This window comes from Labrus mixtus, chromosome 6, assembly GCF_963584025.1.
Source record: "Labrus mixtus chromosome 6, fLabMix1.1, whole genome shotgun sequence".
Taxonomy (NCBI): domain Eukaryota; kingdom Metazoa; phylum Chordata; class Actinopteri; order Labriformes; family Labridae; genus Labrus; species Labrus mixtus.
This window is the reverse complement of record NC_083617.1, coordinates 30,803,208-30,817,810: the sequence shown is the minus strand read 5'-3', so window position 1 is coordinate 30,817,810 and position 14,603 is coordinate 30,803,208. Positions and strand designations below refer to the sequence as shown.

The 14,603-nt window shown below is 40.2% G+C and overlaps 2 protein-coding genes across 4 annotated transcripts; one reads left to right on the top strand and one right to left on the bottom strand.

Moving 5' to 3' along the window:
* Positions 1-43: 43 nt before the first annotated feature.
* On the bottom strand, positions 44-6,914 carry mcmbp (minichromosome maintenance complex binding protein). Its single transcript, XM_061040955.1, has 16 exons — positions 6,701-6,914; positions 5,569-5,660; positions 5,334-5,474; positions 5,191-5,232; positions 5,019-5,108; positions 4,791-4,914; positions 4,423-4,568; positions 4,162-4,259; positions 3,501-3,673; positions 2,916-3,039; positions 2,253-2,370; positions 1,999-2,164; positions 1,779-1,912; positions 673-840; positions 429-517; positions 44-250 (listed from the first exon to the last, which is right to left on the bottom strand). Exons 1-16 carry the CDS (start codon positions 6,759-6,761, stop codon positions 124-126), a joined length of 1,893 nt encoding a protein of 630 aa, XP_060896938.1. The 5' UTR covers positions 6,762-6,914; the 3' UTR covers positions 44-123.
* A 188-nt stretch (positions 6,915-7,102) lies between these two features.
* On the top strand, positions 7,103-14,270 carry sec23ip (SEC23 interacting protein). 3 transcript variants are annotated; one of them, XM_061040952.1, is made up of 18 exons: positions 7,103-7,487; positions 7,888-8,393; positions 8,515-8,707; positions 8,794-8,987; positions 9,178-9,267; positions 9,342-9,462; positions 9,643-9,732; positions 9,818-9,959; positions 10,724-10,932; positions 11,023-11,114; positions 11,257-11,415; positions 11,625-11,720; positions 11,794-11,964; positions 12,082-12,237; positions 12,420-12,522; positions 13,246-13,428; positions 13,510-13,672; positions 14,016-14,270. In XM_061040952.1, exons 1-18 carry the CDS (start codon positions 7,358-7,360, stop codon positions 14,098-14,100), a joined length of 2,883 nt encoding a protein of 960 aa, XP_060896935.1. In that variant the 5' UTR covers positions 7,103-7,357; the 3' UTR covers positions 14,101-14,270. The 3 variants fall into 3 exon arrangements, with proteins under 3 accessions (XP_060896935.1, XP_060896934.1, XP_060896933.1); XM_061040951.1 differs by having other exon boundaries at positions 8,500-8,707; XM_061040950.1 differs by having other exon boundaries at positions 7,888-8,404; positions 8,511-8,707.
* The last annotated feature ends 333 nt before the right edge of the window (positions 14,271-14,603 follow it).

Here is a 14,603-nt window from a genome sequence, read left to right as displayed (position 1 = left end):
TGGAAACACAAACATCTGCCCCTCATAGTGAAATAACAAACTATTCATATTTAAACATATTTATTATAAATCTTTGTTTTGTCAAACAGAAAAAACAAAAGCATCTCATTTATCTGTGTTCGATCACTGCTCGTTGCCGTTGAAACACTTGAGCTGCTCAATCCTGCTTCTTCGCTGCATCTCCATTTGTTTGACTCTCTTCCAGCTGTCTATGGACAGAGAGGTTTGTCCAAGGCTGAGAGACAGCAACCTGCCAACAGAGTAACAGTCAGTCTTCTTAAAAAAACATGTTTGCTTAAATGAACTCAATTCTGTGACAACATATTGTTGCTTTGCACATCTGTTATTTTCATAGTTGGTCATAAATGATTGATTGTGTTTTTTAACACTATTAAAAAAAAAGACAAAGGCTTTTAATTCTTGCCCACCTCGCAACAATAAGCATCCTGTGGAGGTCTTCAGCAGATATGCTTTGTGGATCATCCTTCCTCATGTCGACGAAGTCATCCTCAACTGACTGCACCAAAAAGGGCAAGCACATAAAGTACACTTTAGAACAGACTGCCCATTAAGACACACAAACAGGACTAATGAGTACATGAAGGAACAAGTCAATACTTCAAGTTATTACACTGATGACGTGGTTATTATAATACTGAAGGCATGCCTTACCTTTGTCACATCATCAGAGATACTGTAATCAAGCAGCCGCACCAAACTCAAGTAAATCCTGAACTTGTTGAGCTGTGATGAAACATGCACCGGCATGTTGATGCTGCTTATATACTCCTCCATGTGAGACTGGTTAACCTGAGACTGTAGATTGATGTGGCAGTCTGCCTGTGGAGTAGGAAAGAAAAATAAATATAGTCACTATACCATAATATAGTATAGTATAATATTGTCGTCAATAGAAATGTGTGGAGACGTATTATGGTTCAAATTCTCTATTCATCCGTTTACAATAAACAAAAGCTTTTTTTTTAACATAGGACCAGCATGTGCATTATTGTATATAAAGGTAAGGCTATTCAAGATGTAAAGGTCTTAGAAGAACTCATGTAGTGCTTTTCATGTCAGCCCAAACATTACCACTGTGTAAGCCTGAAGAAAGTGCTCGGGCTGACGCAGAGTAAACATGTTTGGTGTTTATGAAGGCATAAACAGGCAATACAGAAGAGACCTTCTGTTGCCCTAGCTGTATCCTATAATCTTGGCCTGAAACTCGGTTTGGTTGAAAAAACAATGTATACATATATACATATGTTTATTTAGTTCTTTTAATGGGGGTTGATATGCTATATAGGGACCATGAATTATCTGATCTACTGGCCAGTTGTTTCACTGTAACACATTGTCAGCTACAGCTTCTGATCAACCATTGTAGTTGTTTACAGCATGCCTCCCTTCACTGTAGAGCTAATAAATGACAGGGCCTGATGCCTTTTCCAGGATTGTTCCTGTGGCACACAGTTGCAGCCATAGCAACCCAGTGGACCAACACACAGGAATAGCACACAGCACATTCCTTGGGCTGTTCGCATCTGAGTGAGAGCCGAGATAAAGCTGCTCACTAGAGGTTCTGCTTTGACCAACCAACTGCTGTCGTGGTGACGTGACTACGCTGGAAAACCACACCCAGCATCAGACATGGCTGTCTCATGAGAGGGCAAAGGAAACCGAACCTCTGCCTCTGGGGGGGGGGGGGGGGGGAACAGTGGTGGATAGGGGTGTGTTTTCGACTTCTAGCTGCATGCCTCATTCTTCTTTGTCCTTACCGGCAGTAGTGAGCGGCCCTCAGATGTGATGAGCACGTTAATATTGCAGGGGAATTCCATCTGATGGTAGTTAAAGTCATATTCAACCTTCTGCCATGAGATCACGTTCCCCAGGGCTGTGATGTTACGCACACCTACACAACAAGAACAAAAACACACAGAGTGTAAGTGTTGGGTCAGTTAGTTCACTGAAGTTGGCTCAGTGTTAGAGGAGTCTCACCTGCTGTGTCCAGCTGTCCCTGCTCCAGCTGGGTTTCATCCAGGAACAGGTCAGTGTTTTTGGACAACTGGAGGACTCCACTCAAGAGGCGGTTGCCCACATAATCCTTCTTGGGCACCAATCGCAACTGGTTCATGTTCTGGAGGCTCATGCCCAGATAGTATGACTGCAGCGATAAAAAAAACATTCGGTGTCTTTCATTTCAATTGACATAAATCAATTAAAATTGCACTTTAAGGTACAGATTTACTCACAGAAGGGACGAGCTGCTGAATGATCTGGTATAGACGCTCAGTGTATGAGGCGACTATTGGACAGCCACTCAGGTTCAAGGTGAACTTTCCAAGTGGGAGTACATCTCTTCTGGTGTATCTTCAAGAAAAATGAATCACACTGTGATAAGACAAAAGCCCTGCCGTAATGCCACATAGATAGAACAGCAAGGTCCTGATTACAGTCCATGCAAACTGCATGTGACTAATGCACATACACCTGTATCAGGGTTAGGGTTGCTTTACTAGATGCTTGAGAACATGAATGGAGAACTCTTGTGAACCAAACCAATTCCATACCAAGGTATTCATTAATCAATGTTATAAAAGCACTTTTGTAAGAGATGATAATGATGTCACAAGGGAGGAATGCTACTACAGATTGTATACTGTTCAAGAAGTAGGTTCTGGATAAAACAGCTAGATGTCCAGCAGATTTGTAGTTTAAACTAAGTAATGTTATGTATGTCATTTGCTGACAAATTGTCTACCTTGATGAGAGCAATGTTAGAAATGTTTTCATTTTTTATCTCTCTCGTCAAATTGGGTCTTTGACAGCTGCTTGTCATAAACAATGGTTTGGAGTGAATTTTATCACTTATCAATTTGTGTTGACTTTAACAGTAATACATAAACTTGACATACACACTAGAAATGAGATGCAGAATGAGGTACTCGGCAGCAAGAGTATCTCCCAGAAGAACGTGAGTTAAGTATGTGTGCAGCTCCGCCTTGACTGAGGCCATCTCGCTCAAGGTTGTAGATAAAACTGAAGAGGAGAAAAGAAAAAGAGTTAAAAAAATATTCCTGTTGATACTACAGGTATGTTGTCCTTTAAAGCTTAGAAAGCTTTAACAGCCTTGTTATAATAACCCCCAGACATTCCTATTGGTGACACATTTTAACATTGATCTGTCTGCTGAGCTGAAAACTAGTAATATTTAAGTCAAACACATTTCTAAATGTAGTAAACCTGACAGCAGCTCTTATTTAGATCCAGTGATGAAGTTAGTATGAATTGTGGCTAGGCTCATTAAAATATGTTTCAACATGCAGCATTATTTATTAATTGACCCTGACATTGTTTTGCATCTCTTGGACATTGTTATCAATCAGAACTAATGCACTTAAATATATTTCTGAGGAAAGCTGTTCATATTACTATGAAATATTCATAGTAACTGGACTGGATTATCAATAAGCATCTATACTCTGATATTTGGTTCATACAGGAACTGTCGTTCTCCAAGGTGGCTGAGGGCAGCAGAGGGTTGTTGTTTGACAGTTGCTTGGCGTATAGCATGTGAAGGCGAGGAACGAGCGAGGTCGGTGGACTGTGCACTCTCTGTTCCTCTGCCATCTCCATGAATTCTGCAGGGTCAAGGAGGGATGAGGTGGTGTCTCTGTGCAGACATGCCAAGAATGAGTAACAAACACGCACATCACCATTAGAGAGAAATTCATCCTAATATTCCACCAGATATGTGTTCAGTCCGTCTCCACTCTGGAGCTGATAGATCTTTAATTAAGTCAATGTTTGTGCTCAGCTGCGCTGCTCCTGACCTCTGGAAGTCCACAGTCCTTTGAAGCAGATACACAAGACTTCCACTATTGCCGGAAATTGATGGCCCATCAATTTACCATAGAGCGGGACAGGAAGTCACGCACAGATACATTAAAACAGCTGCTTTGTTTTTGGAATAAAACAATCTATTTTGTGTTTTTGTTGTTGACTGTATGAGGTACGACATACATCGTATTATCTGTGATTCTGTAATAACCGCAGGGACTCCAGCTGTCTGCCGATGCTACTCTGTGAACGCAGCTTGTGGGAGCATAGCTGACACATAATGCACACGTATCTGGTGGATTCTGGGTAAATATCTCTTACTTGTTGTGGTCAAATGCACTGAGAGCTGGGTTGACAGAGAGGATTCCATAGACTTCTACTATGTCATTCAGTTTGTAGCGATCCCAGTCCTCGTAAACCTGCCAACACCAAGCACCTTTTAGCTTCTGTTATTCACAAAGTCTGCTGATAACGGTGGCACTACCTATTATTATTACCTATTATTGTATCAAATGTTATCTCATCGCAATAATATGAAGGTATGAAAGGTACCAAAAGTCAATGTTAAGATACATAACACACCTTGACTAGACAGGATGGGCCTTTCTCTCCTGGTAGGGGGAAGTTTAGGTCAAGATGAGAGGCAGACGCCATGTGGCTGGAAGGGGCTTCTGTCTCCTGCCGCTTAGAGTCTCCATTTCTGTGCTGTTCTGTGTTACTTGGAGGACCTGCAGTGAGAGAAGAACTAGTCTGCATTTATGTCAACATCTCACATTGGAAAGTTGCTTTTGAGTTAAATACCTTCAAAATCAAGCTTACTGTTGCTGGATTCAAAGTTTTAGCACTACAAACCAAGCAACAAAGTTTCATTTACAATAATAAAAAAGAAACACCTAAAAAACAGAGCTTCTATTTAGTATCTGGCTTCATGAGTCAAATCTCCCACATACCAGTAGGTGGCTCCCTTTGTTTCAGCACGTTTAGGTCTTCCTCTTCCTCATAGCTCCGTTTCTGTCTGGTGGGTGCATACGAGGTTGAAGGAACCACTCTCACTTGGCTTAGGCCGGCATAGCTGTGCAAGAATTAAGGAAAGCTAGGGAGCAGTAGAAAGTCAACTTTGAATATGTATTTCCTCTCTGTCTTTTAAGTATGGCACTGTGAGGACTAGATTAGGATATTTCTTTCACCCAGGGATTTTCTCCAGGAATTGGCACACAGTAGAAAGTTTGCCTCTCTGCAGTCACAGTGTTTCTTGAGTTGAAATCCACCTGTTGATAAACACATATTAGTATGTCAACTGGAATTGAGGGATTTTTGATCTCTTGAGTGATTTGGCTGAGGCTGACTTACCCCACATTCTGTTACATCTTTGTACTTCCCACATTGCAACACCTGGGTATAGCATGATAACATGAAAGCATCTCACATGTTATCAAACACAAGATAGTTAAAAGGGCAGTACTTCTAATTGCAGAGTATAAGGAAACACAAACCTTAGCCTTTGTGGATGGATCAACAGTCTCATACACTCCCATGTAGAACTCTGGATCATACATGTCTTGGATGAAGCAACGAAACTTGACCAGGCTGTTGGGCTTCAGGTAGTGCAAAGGCACATCATTCAAAGATGGGACCTACACCAAAATATACGTGATTGTTATCTATTAGTTTGTGTGCTTTCAGCTGTGCTGAAATGATTATGTTGAAAAGATACAAGAGAAGCATTACCCAAGTATGAGCATTGTCCTTTTTTAGATGGTCCTTAAAGAAATCAACCACTTTTGCCTCCCATCCAGAGTTTGGAATGTTTTGTGAGTTAGCTAAATACAAAAAGAAAAGTAGCCATATGTTATTCAGAACTATGTATATTTTGTTTATGGCAATTTTTAAAGCATGTCAGGTTTTGTTTTTGTGTGAACTGTCTCCAGAAAGGCTGATTGTTGTCCAGGACTGAAAATACACAGTGTCATTCAAAGTAAAAGACAAGGAAATTGATAGCCATATTCTATAAGTATTGGATAAAAAAAACTATTTTGAGTGAGGATTTCAACCGACATCACTTCAATATATGTCAGTCTATGGACATGAGCTACAGTAGATGCATGATTGTAATTTACACATTTCGGACCGACATAACCTTAACAGGTATTTGTGCATCCTACTTCAAATAAAATATGGTTGCTTTAAGGAATAAAAATTAGTTTTTTGCTCTCATGATTTCATGTAACTGTGAGTGTTTATGCCTTTACACTGATGGACAAAAGAAGCTGAGTTGGAAAATGAACATAAACGCCTGCTCAAGTCGAAACAACAATTCGGAAAATCGGGAAAGAATTGGGTGTATGACTTTTATTAATTCACGTATTGCACATTAAGTTGCTGTTGATACAACGTCCCAACTGAAAGCACGTGAACACACTGAAGACGGAAGAACGAGAACATCCGAGGAGCACTTGAATGCAGCATAATTATGGTCATCTTAACAAAGATAAGTAGCATAATGCCATAACCTCTGAAGTTATATCAAGCTCATAAAAACACTAGTAGCCTTTCTGCCAAGCCAATCAGTTGCATTCAGAAAAGTAATGCTAAGTATGTATGAGTTTGAAGTCTATGGTTTAGACCCTGTATTATGCAGGTTTTTAAACAGACTCGCCCGTTTTCGAGCTGAGAAAACGGTTTGAGTTCCGGTTGTAGAAAAGTAGTTAACGACCAACGACCCGCATAAACTTCACATGTGTTTCTAAGGGATAAGAAAGCTGTGTGGTCGTGATAGTTAGCATAATACGTGACTATAGAGCTAACCAGGTTCACAATGGCTTTCAAAGTGAAGTTTGAAAAGTGTTCTTCTGCCACATACCAAACATCCCTTGAATCACTGTGAGAGGGTTGTTGATCCAGTCCTGTGTGGAAGGCATCATTAGCCAGTCGCAAAAGTCGGTCAAATGAAAAATTAGCCAAAGCAAATCGCTGTGAAAACACTGTTAACTTCCCCACGCAGGCTCTGGTGAGTCAGGGCGGGAAACTCGCGTCATCAGTGAAAAAGTGTAGTTCGCTTGATTTGTATAAAAGGACGCACCGGAGCTCGTAGAAGTTTGTTTGTTTACCGCACTACTCCACTTCCAGGCTGTATCGGGAGTTTTAGCTCTAATTTGATGTCGATTGTGTGGTTAGTATAAAATAAATATAAAATGCGTGTGTTGGACCTATATTTAAACTCTTTATTAAACACGTTGTGCTTTGCACACTTGAAAGTGTACATGCCATGTTCATAGTTTTCCAGCCGGTAGGGGGCAACAGTAAGGGGGAGTGCTTGTTTTTCTGCATCCAATGAAATGTGGTCAAATAAGCTGTGTGGGTTAAGTAGATCTATATATCATGTGTTACCATGTTGTAGTTATGGGAGGCGACTGCCGATGATGTATAGATCATTGAAATATGGAGGCAGGAAAAGGCTGATTGGGGAACTGAATGTGTGTCCCTCTTCTGGTAGTTGCTACGTGTAATTCTAAGGAAAATGGCAGAAAGAAAAAATAATGCCCCCAACGCCAGTGCAAATTTACTGTTCAGCGATGCTCCGGAGTTTAACTTCAACCTGCCTTTTCTGCCTGTGGGTCAGGCCACAGGTCCGGTGGTGTTTGCCGGAGGTGAGTTGACACTGACATAGGATATTTCTCAACTTTAGCGCTGTACGGCTAAGCTAGTGATCAGGAGAACAGGGACCTGCATCTTAGAAGAAACTGAAACAGATGCGACAGCCTGAGTGACAACCTGCCTATCAGACTGTTCAATGTTTAGGTATCCTGTGCGATGTGGTTAACTCAACATTTTATTGTGATCTTGGTAGTGTTTAAAACGGAACTGTATTTCCACCTTCACAGCAACCCAGGTGTTTATAACTGTTACATCATAAACCTTATTTATCTGACATATACAATACTAACCAAAATGATAATAAGACATTTATTATTAACATTTTGGTTAGTATTCTTTTTTTAAACTTTTACCACGATTCTAAGCCTAAATGTTGCTATCGTTATTCACTAGATGATTCAACTGATGTTGGAGAAGAAGACAGCTTTCTTGGTCAGAACTCTGAAAATGTGTCAGCCCCCTCTACAATCAACTACTTTGCCAACTCTGTAACCAGTGCTGATCCATTCGCATCCATCGGTCAGTCACCATTTCCGCCTCCTGCCCTGTCAGCAGTGCCCACAACAACATGCCCGGTTTCTGTCCCAAGCAGTCTCAGCATGGCTTCAGTACCAACTCCGGGCTCACATATGAATCCTGCTGCTTCCGCGTTTGGCAACCATGTTTACCAGAGCCCTATAGGGCGTCACACTTCTCCACCTACCACAGTGACCTCACCACCTCCCCAGATGCAGCGTCAGGCTCATAATCCTTACAGACACACCTCCACTTCCAGCAGAGCCAGTCCTTATATCCCAGCGCCAGAGATCCTGCAACAAACACACACACCTCAGCAGAATCCATACTTTCTCAGCTCTCCGCCACAGACCTTCCCACCATCAGGAAACACGTTCACCAAGGTAAATATAAGCTTATCAGTGACTTGGTTGGATATGTGTTATTAATGAATGTTAACTGCACCAGTAAATGAAAAAGTAAGGATCAGAGTTTTTCATCTCTCGTCAATCTCCTCCAACACAGATTGAAACACCTCAAGCTCCAGCCTCTGCTGCCGGAGCGCTAGTTCCTACTGGTCCCATGATGCCATACAACTACAGTGTCTATGAGCCTGTTCAGCCTCACTGGTTCTACTGCAAGCAAGTGGAATCAAAGAGTTTATGGCTTCCTTTCAGTTTTATCGACTCCCTTCAGCTAGAGGAGACATATAACTCAGGTGATATGCAAACACCCACATAATCGAAGCACTCACATTGCACTTTAACTGTGACTGGTTCTAATGTAGGCTCTTTGTCCTTCTAGTTCAACCAGACCCGGAAAATGTGATTGTGCGTACAGACGGCGGGCGTTATGATGTGCAGCTATATGACAGAGTACGGACTGCAGTGTACTGGGAGGAGGAGCCTACAGAAGTTCGGCGCTGCTCTTGGTTCTACAAAGGGGATACAGACAGTCGCTTTATTCCTTACTCTGAGGAGTTTAGTGAAAAGCTTGAGGTATGACTACAAACGGGTATTGTGTCAATAAAAAAACATCCTTTTTTGTAACAAAGTTTATTAGGGCAATCGTAGTGCGCCCTTCGAGTCAAACACATGCTAGTTGTCTTCCAGTTCTGCATCAGCTGGCACAATGGACGTGGAATTATTGTATTGCACATCACTGTGTTTTCTTTTTTCTATAACTCAGGCAGAATATAAGAAAGCTGTGTCTACCAACCAGTGGCACCGTAGGCTAGAGTTTCCATCCGGAGAGACCATTGTTATGCACAATCCAAAGGTAAACTCTTGGTGTTGAGCATTCAGTCGTGATCTTCACTAGTCTGATTTACTGACTTCTGATTGTCTCTGTAGGTCATTGTGCAGTTTCAGCCCTCCTCCATGCCAGATGAGTGGGGCACAACTCAGGACGGACAGACCAGGCCCAGAGTGGTGAAGAGGGGGATTGATGATGACCATGATGAAGTGCCTGATGGTAGATATATCCCAATTTCAATTCATTTAATCCAAGTGAAAAAAAAGTTTATCAAACAATCTCAGCTTGAACTTTGTCATAAATGTTGTAAATGTGCTAAACTTAATTAATATTGAAAACATATGTATGGATGAAGACTAGATTAGTGACCTATGTGAAATCCTGTGGACCGTTTTCCAGGTGAGCTTCCCAAGGTGGACCATCTTGTGTTTATGGTTCACGGTATTGGTCCTGTGTGTGACCTGAGGTTTAGGAGCATGGTCGAGTGTGGTAAGTACCATTTAATCATGCCATTTGCCAGTTTGAGTATACCTGCCATGTTTCAAATAAACTCTAAACATCCTTGTGCTTTCAGTGGATGACTTCCGAAGTGTATCACTGAAGCTGCTGAACAGTCACTTTAAGAACCCCTTGGATAACCACACAATCAGCAGGGTGGAGTTCCTCCCTGTCCAGTGGCACACAGCTCTACATGGGGATGCTACTGGAGTGGACAGGTAAGCAGGTTTACACTGACTGTGTAATGAATTCACACATAATCAGAAGCCTACATCTACACACACATATACCCTCTTCGGTCTCTTTTATCATCTGATATTCTGAAATCTTTTGGACTGGTATTGATTCATTGTACAGAAGGTAACTGCTGGAAGGAGGGACCAAATGTATATTTGTATAATTCTGACAATTGTCATAAAAAGACCACTACCAACATTTAGTTTTCCTGCTCAGATTGTTGAACTCAATACCTGTCTGAGGCCATCAAACACTTAGAACAGGTTCAGATTTATAAATAAAGTTTCAGTTTAAAAATGGCTCAATAAACCTGTGAACTGCAAAGATGTTTGAAATCATTGTTAGTAAAAAACAAAAACAAAGGGTGAGTGCATTTGTTGGAAAGTATTTTCAGATATTAGTTATGAAGAATAATCATAGTGGGAAATAATAACAAATAGTGAAAAGGGAACAAAACTGCTTCTCCACATTTTCTTTGACCTGTATAGAATCGTTAAATGTGTTACATACTTTCTATGTGAAGATAAAAACATGTTTAGCTATCTATGATCTGTTGCTTTGTTTTATCTCCTAAACTAAACACTGTATTGGATATCTAAGTTGGAACCAGTTCTCCCACCACTCTGTGAACAGCAATCCCAGGCTGTCTCCCTGAGTTGCTGTTTACTTTTTATATCTAGATAACCAATACAGAATATAATATTTTTTATCACCAGATGTATAATTTTCTTTGTTCTCTTTGTAGGAGGATAAAAAAGATTACCTTGCCCAGTACTGGACGTTTACGACACTTTACAAATGAGACTTTGTTAGATGTGCTTTTCTACAACAGTCCCACTTACTGTCAGACCATCATGGACACAGTTGCTCAAGAGATTAACAGACTATATGCCTTGTTCATGAAGAGGAACCCAGACTACAAAGGATGCATGTCGGTGGCAGGACATAGCTTAGGTAATAACTGGTTACTAACCCATTTATACACACAGCTTCTATTTGTCTTGTTTTTAAACTAGATTGGATTTTTCTTCCTTGTACCTGCAGGTTCCTTGATTCTATTTGACCTGTTGTCAAATCAGAAGAATAGCTCTGTGGCCATGCCTATGATAGCAACTGCTAATGGAGACACCAAAAAGGTCATACATAATTCAACAGAAACAGAAATCTATTATTCTTTTAAACACAAAGTATTTTAATTCATCATGAGCACTTCTTTGTATAATAGATAATTGCAAAAACAATGCTGCACATAATAGTTTATTCTGCCTCTCACATCAGGTGGCAGCCCCCGTTACACAGGAAAATAATGCTGTTGCTCATCAAGCTGTGGAAGAAGAGGGGAAGGAGTTTGAAGATCTTTCTGCTATGCTGGAACATCTGGGCTTGTCTGAGTACAAGAGTACATTTGATGACGAGAGGATTGACAAAGAGTCTTTTGTGAGAATAAAAGCCTGCTTGTTATTAAGTCAGAAGTGTTAGCCAGTGTTTTAGGCTCCAGGCCATGTTTTAGTGGACATATTTTCTTTCCTGTTATACCATATACAATTCCTATCCCTGAATTTGCTGGGATTAGAATGTTATTTAAAATATATATATATATATATAAAGTGACTGTTTCCTCTTACCCTGGTGTTGCATTCTTTCAGCTTATGTGCACGATTGAGGACTTGAAAGAGATGGAAATCCCACTTGGTCCGAGGAAAAAGATTGCCAAGTTCATCAAAGAACGACTGAACAAGCAGGTATATTTGTCTCTTTAGCACCAGTGTTGCTTGCAGCTTGTTGGTGGTGACTGTCTTTTTTTTACATGCAAAGGCTGCGTGTCAGGCAGAAAAGAAAGCAGAGGTGAAAGAGGTCAGTCAAGTTGTGGCGCCTCCATCAGCAGCTGAAACTCTTCCTGATGCCTCTGGGAAAACTCTTCCAGTTGGAAACAGCTTCTCCTCCATCCATGTCGACTACAACTACTTTGAAGTTGGAACAGGACAGGTAAATGGTACTGATAGACACATTTAAAGCTAACTTTGAAGGTTACTTTCAATGTAATAATAAAATGTAATGATGATATAACATGAATATAACTTTTCTTAATGTTTGATTCTGTAGCTGTCAGTGGTTTACCAGGCCCTGGACTTCGAGCCAGTCAATTTCTTTGCCTTGGGTTCTCCAATTGGCATGTTCCTAACAGTCAGAGGTCTGGAAAAGATTGAAGAAACTTACCAGCTGCCCACATGCAAGGGGTTCTTCAATATCTACCATCCAGTATGCAGCCCTTCTAATCTGTATATTATAAATATTAGCATGGTCAATATTTAATATTGTCAAATCTAGTTATTGCCTTTATATGAATGAATCTTCAAAGAAATCAAAACTTTAAGCTGCAAGTATTATCAATGAAACTGAGTTACTCTCTCGACTGAATGACTGAATCCATTTTCTTTCAGTTGGATCCAGTGGCATATAGGATTGAGCCCATGATAATACCAGACTTGGACTTGAAGCCTGTCTTGATCCCACATCACAAAGGAAGAAAGAGGCTTCATCTGGGTACAGCATACGCTTATTATTTGATCCCTAATTTGTGTTTCCCCAAACATCAGCCATTGTTCATTTTTATGACAAATTTGATTGAGCTATAAGTATATTGTACTCATTGCTGACACATTTTTTGAGTTTTAAGTGCCTAAACTGAGTTGTCATCTAGTGTTCCTGCTGGTTGTGTCCTCTATGTCCCTTATGGATGGAATACTGTTAGCATACATATAATGTATGAAAGTTAGCACATGCCACCTGCCAACTAGACGCTTATTGTTGGTATTGGCAGATTCCAGTCCACTGTGCCACATCCAATATTCAGTTTAATTACTGAATATACAATGGCTCCTGCTTCTCTGAAAACAATCTGCCCTAATGTATGTGCACTGAAAGTTTAACCATAGACATTTTTAAATATTGTTTGAAAGCAGTTGTCTATAATACATATAAATAGTATTTCTACTTTCAGTGAAATGGTCATTGATGGTCACAGTGGCAGTTAGGAAAGGTTGTTTTGTCCTTTGCAGTTTAAGCTATTGGTTAAGTAGTAATCTGTTTAATTGTTTTTCAGATTGGAAATTATACCAAAGAAGAGTTGATAACAAAGATTTATTGATAGGGATGTTCCACTGATGGTTTTATGTGTCCATAAACCTCTTTTGGTTCTTATTAAAATCCTTTGAAAAGCTTTTCATGGGGATTGATTTTATAATGGATGTTTTTTTTGTGTAACAGAACTGAAGGATAGTCTCTCCAGGATGGGCTCTGACCTAAAGCACGGTTTCATCAGCTCCCTGAGGACCGCCTGGCAGACGCTCAACGAGTTTGCTCGTGCTCACACGTCATCTGCCCAGCTTCAGGCTGAGCTGGCTATTGTAGCCAATCAGATCGAAGAGCAGGAGAAGCAAGCTCGGGAGGGTAGGTTTCACTGAATGTTAACAGCTCTAACAATGTATAAGGTCGGTGAGAGACTTCTAACTGTATTCTGTATTTTCTCAGACCACAAGATCCCAGAGAGCCTTGAGCCACTAAAGGAAGAGGAGCCTGAGGTGAAGATTGGATTGCTCAATGGAGGAAATCGTATCGACTACGTCCTGCAGGAGAAGCCCATCGAGAGTTTCAACGAGTACCTGTTTGCCCTCCAGAGTCATCTTTGCTACTGGTACTGAGGACTTGATTTCACTTAGGCTTTTTACTACTGTTAAAAGAGGTTTGAAAATTCAATCCATCCACCACTTTGCAATTGCTACCATTAGATGATTCATTATTAAGTGACAGACAGCATAGCATTTGATTACCAAGCAATGCAAATCATTTTTAGTCAAGTTGCTTCCAGAGAATTATGTTTAAGTATTTATTGGGCTTAATTATAGTAAACTGAAAAGAAGCTGAATAGAACTCAACCATCAATCTTGTTTCTTTTACATTCTTGTGTCAGACATTTTACATGAAGCCTGTTGCCAATGAATGAAAAGCTTATATATTAACACTTCTGTTCATTTCAGGCAATCTGAAGACACAACTCTGCTTCTTCTCAAAGAGATCTACAAGGATATGGGGATCCAGCCAGAACAGATAGGACACTCCTAAGCTTTTCCTTGATGAGTTGTTTCCCCATTCTGATTTTCTCCCCTCTTATTTTCTATTCATGTAGTTTACTGTATCAGATTGACTAACAAAATGTATAGTGCCATTCGTCTTAAATTAAGAAGCATACAAATGAGATTATAAAGTTAAATAAAAGACACTTGAAAATGTAATATTTCGTTTTTATTGTATAAATTATGAAACTGGTCAGGGTTACGTAAAATATGCAAATGCTAACAGCAACATGACATTCTTTCAGACCTCTGTAAATTTAGATTTCATAGCCAAAAATTCTAAATAAATAATTTTACTGGCAGAACTTCTGTTTAAATTGTGCATGTGAAAGACACCCTTTCTCCTTGAGAGTGAGATGACTAATAAACGCTGCTATATGTTTATTGAAACTTTATCAAATTTATTACACTACTGGATGAGAATAACACTTAAATTGTGGAAAAAATACAGACTCCTAACCTCAATGACTGAACTGTTCAGACATATCCTCT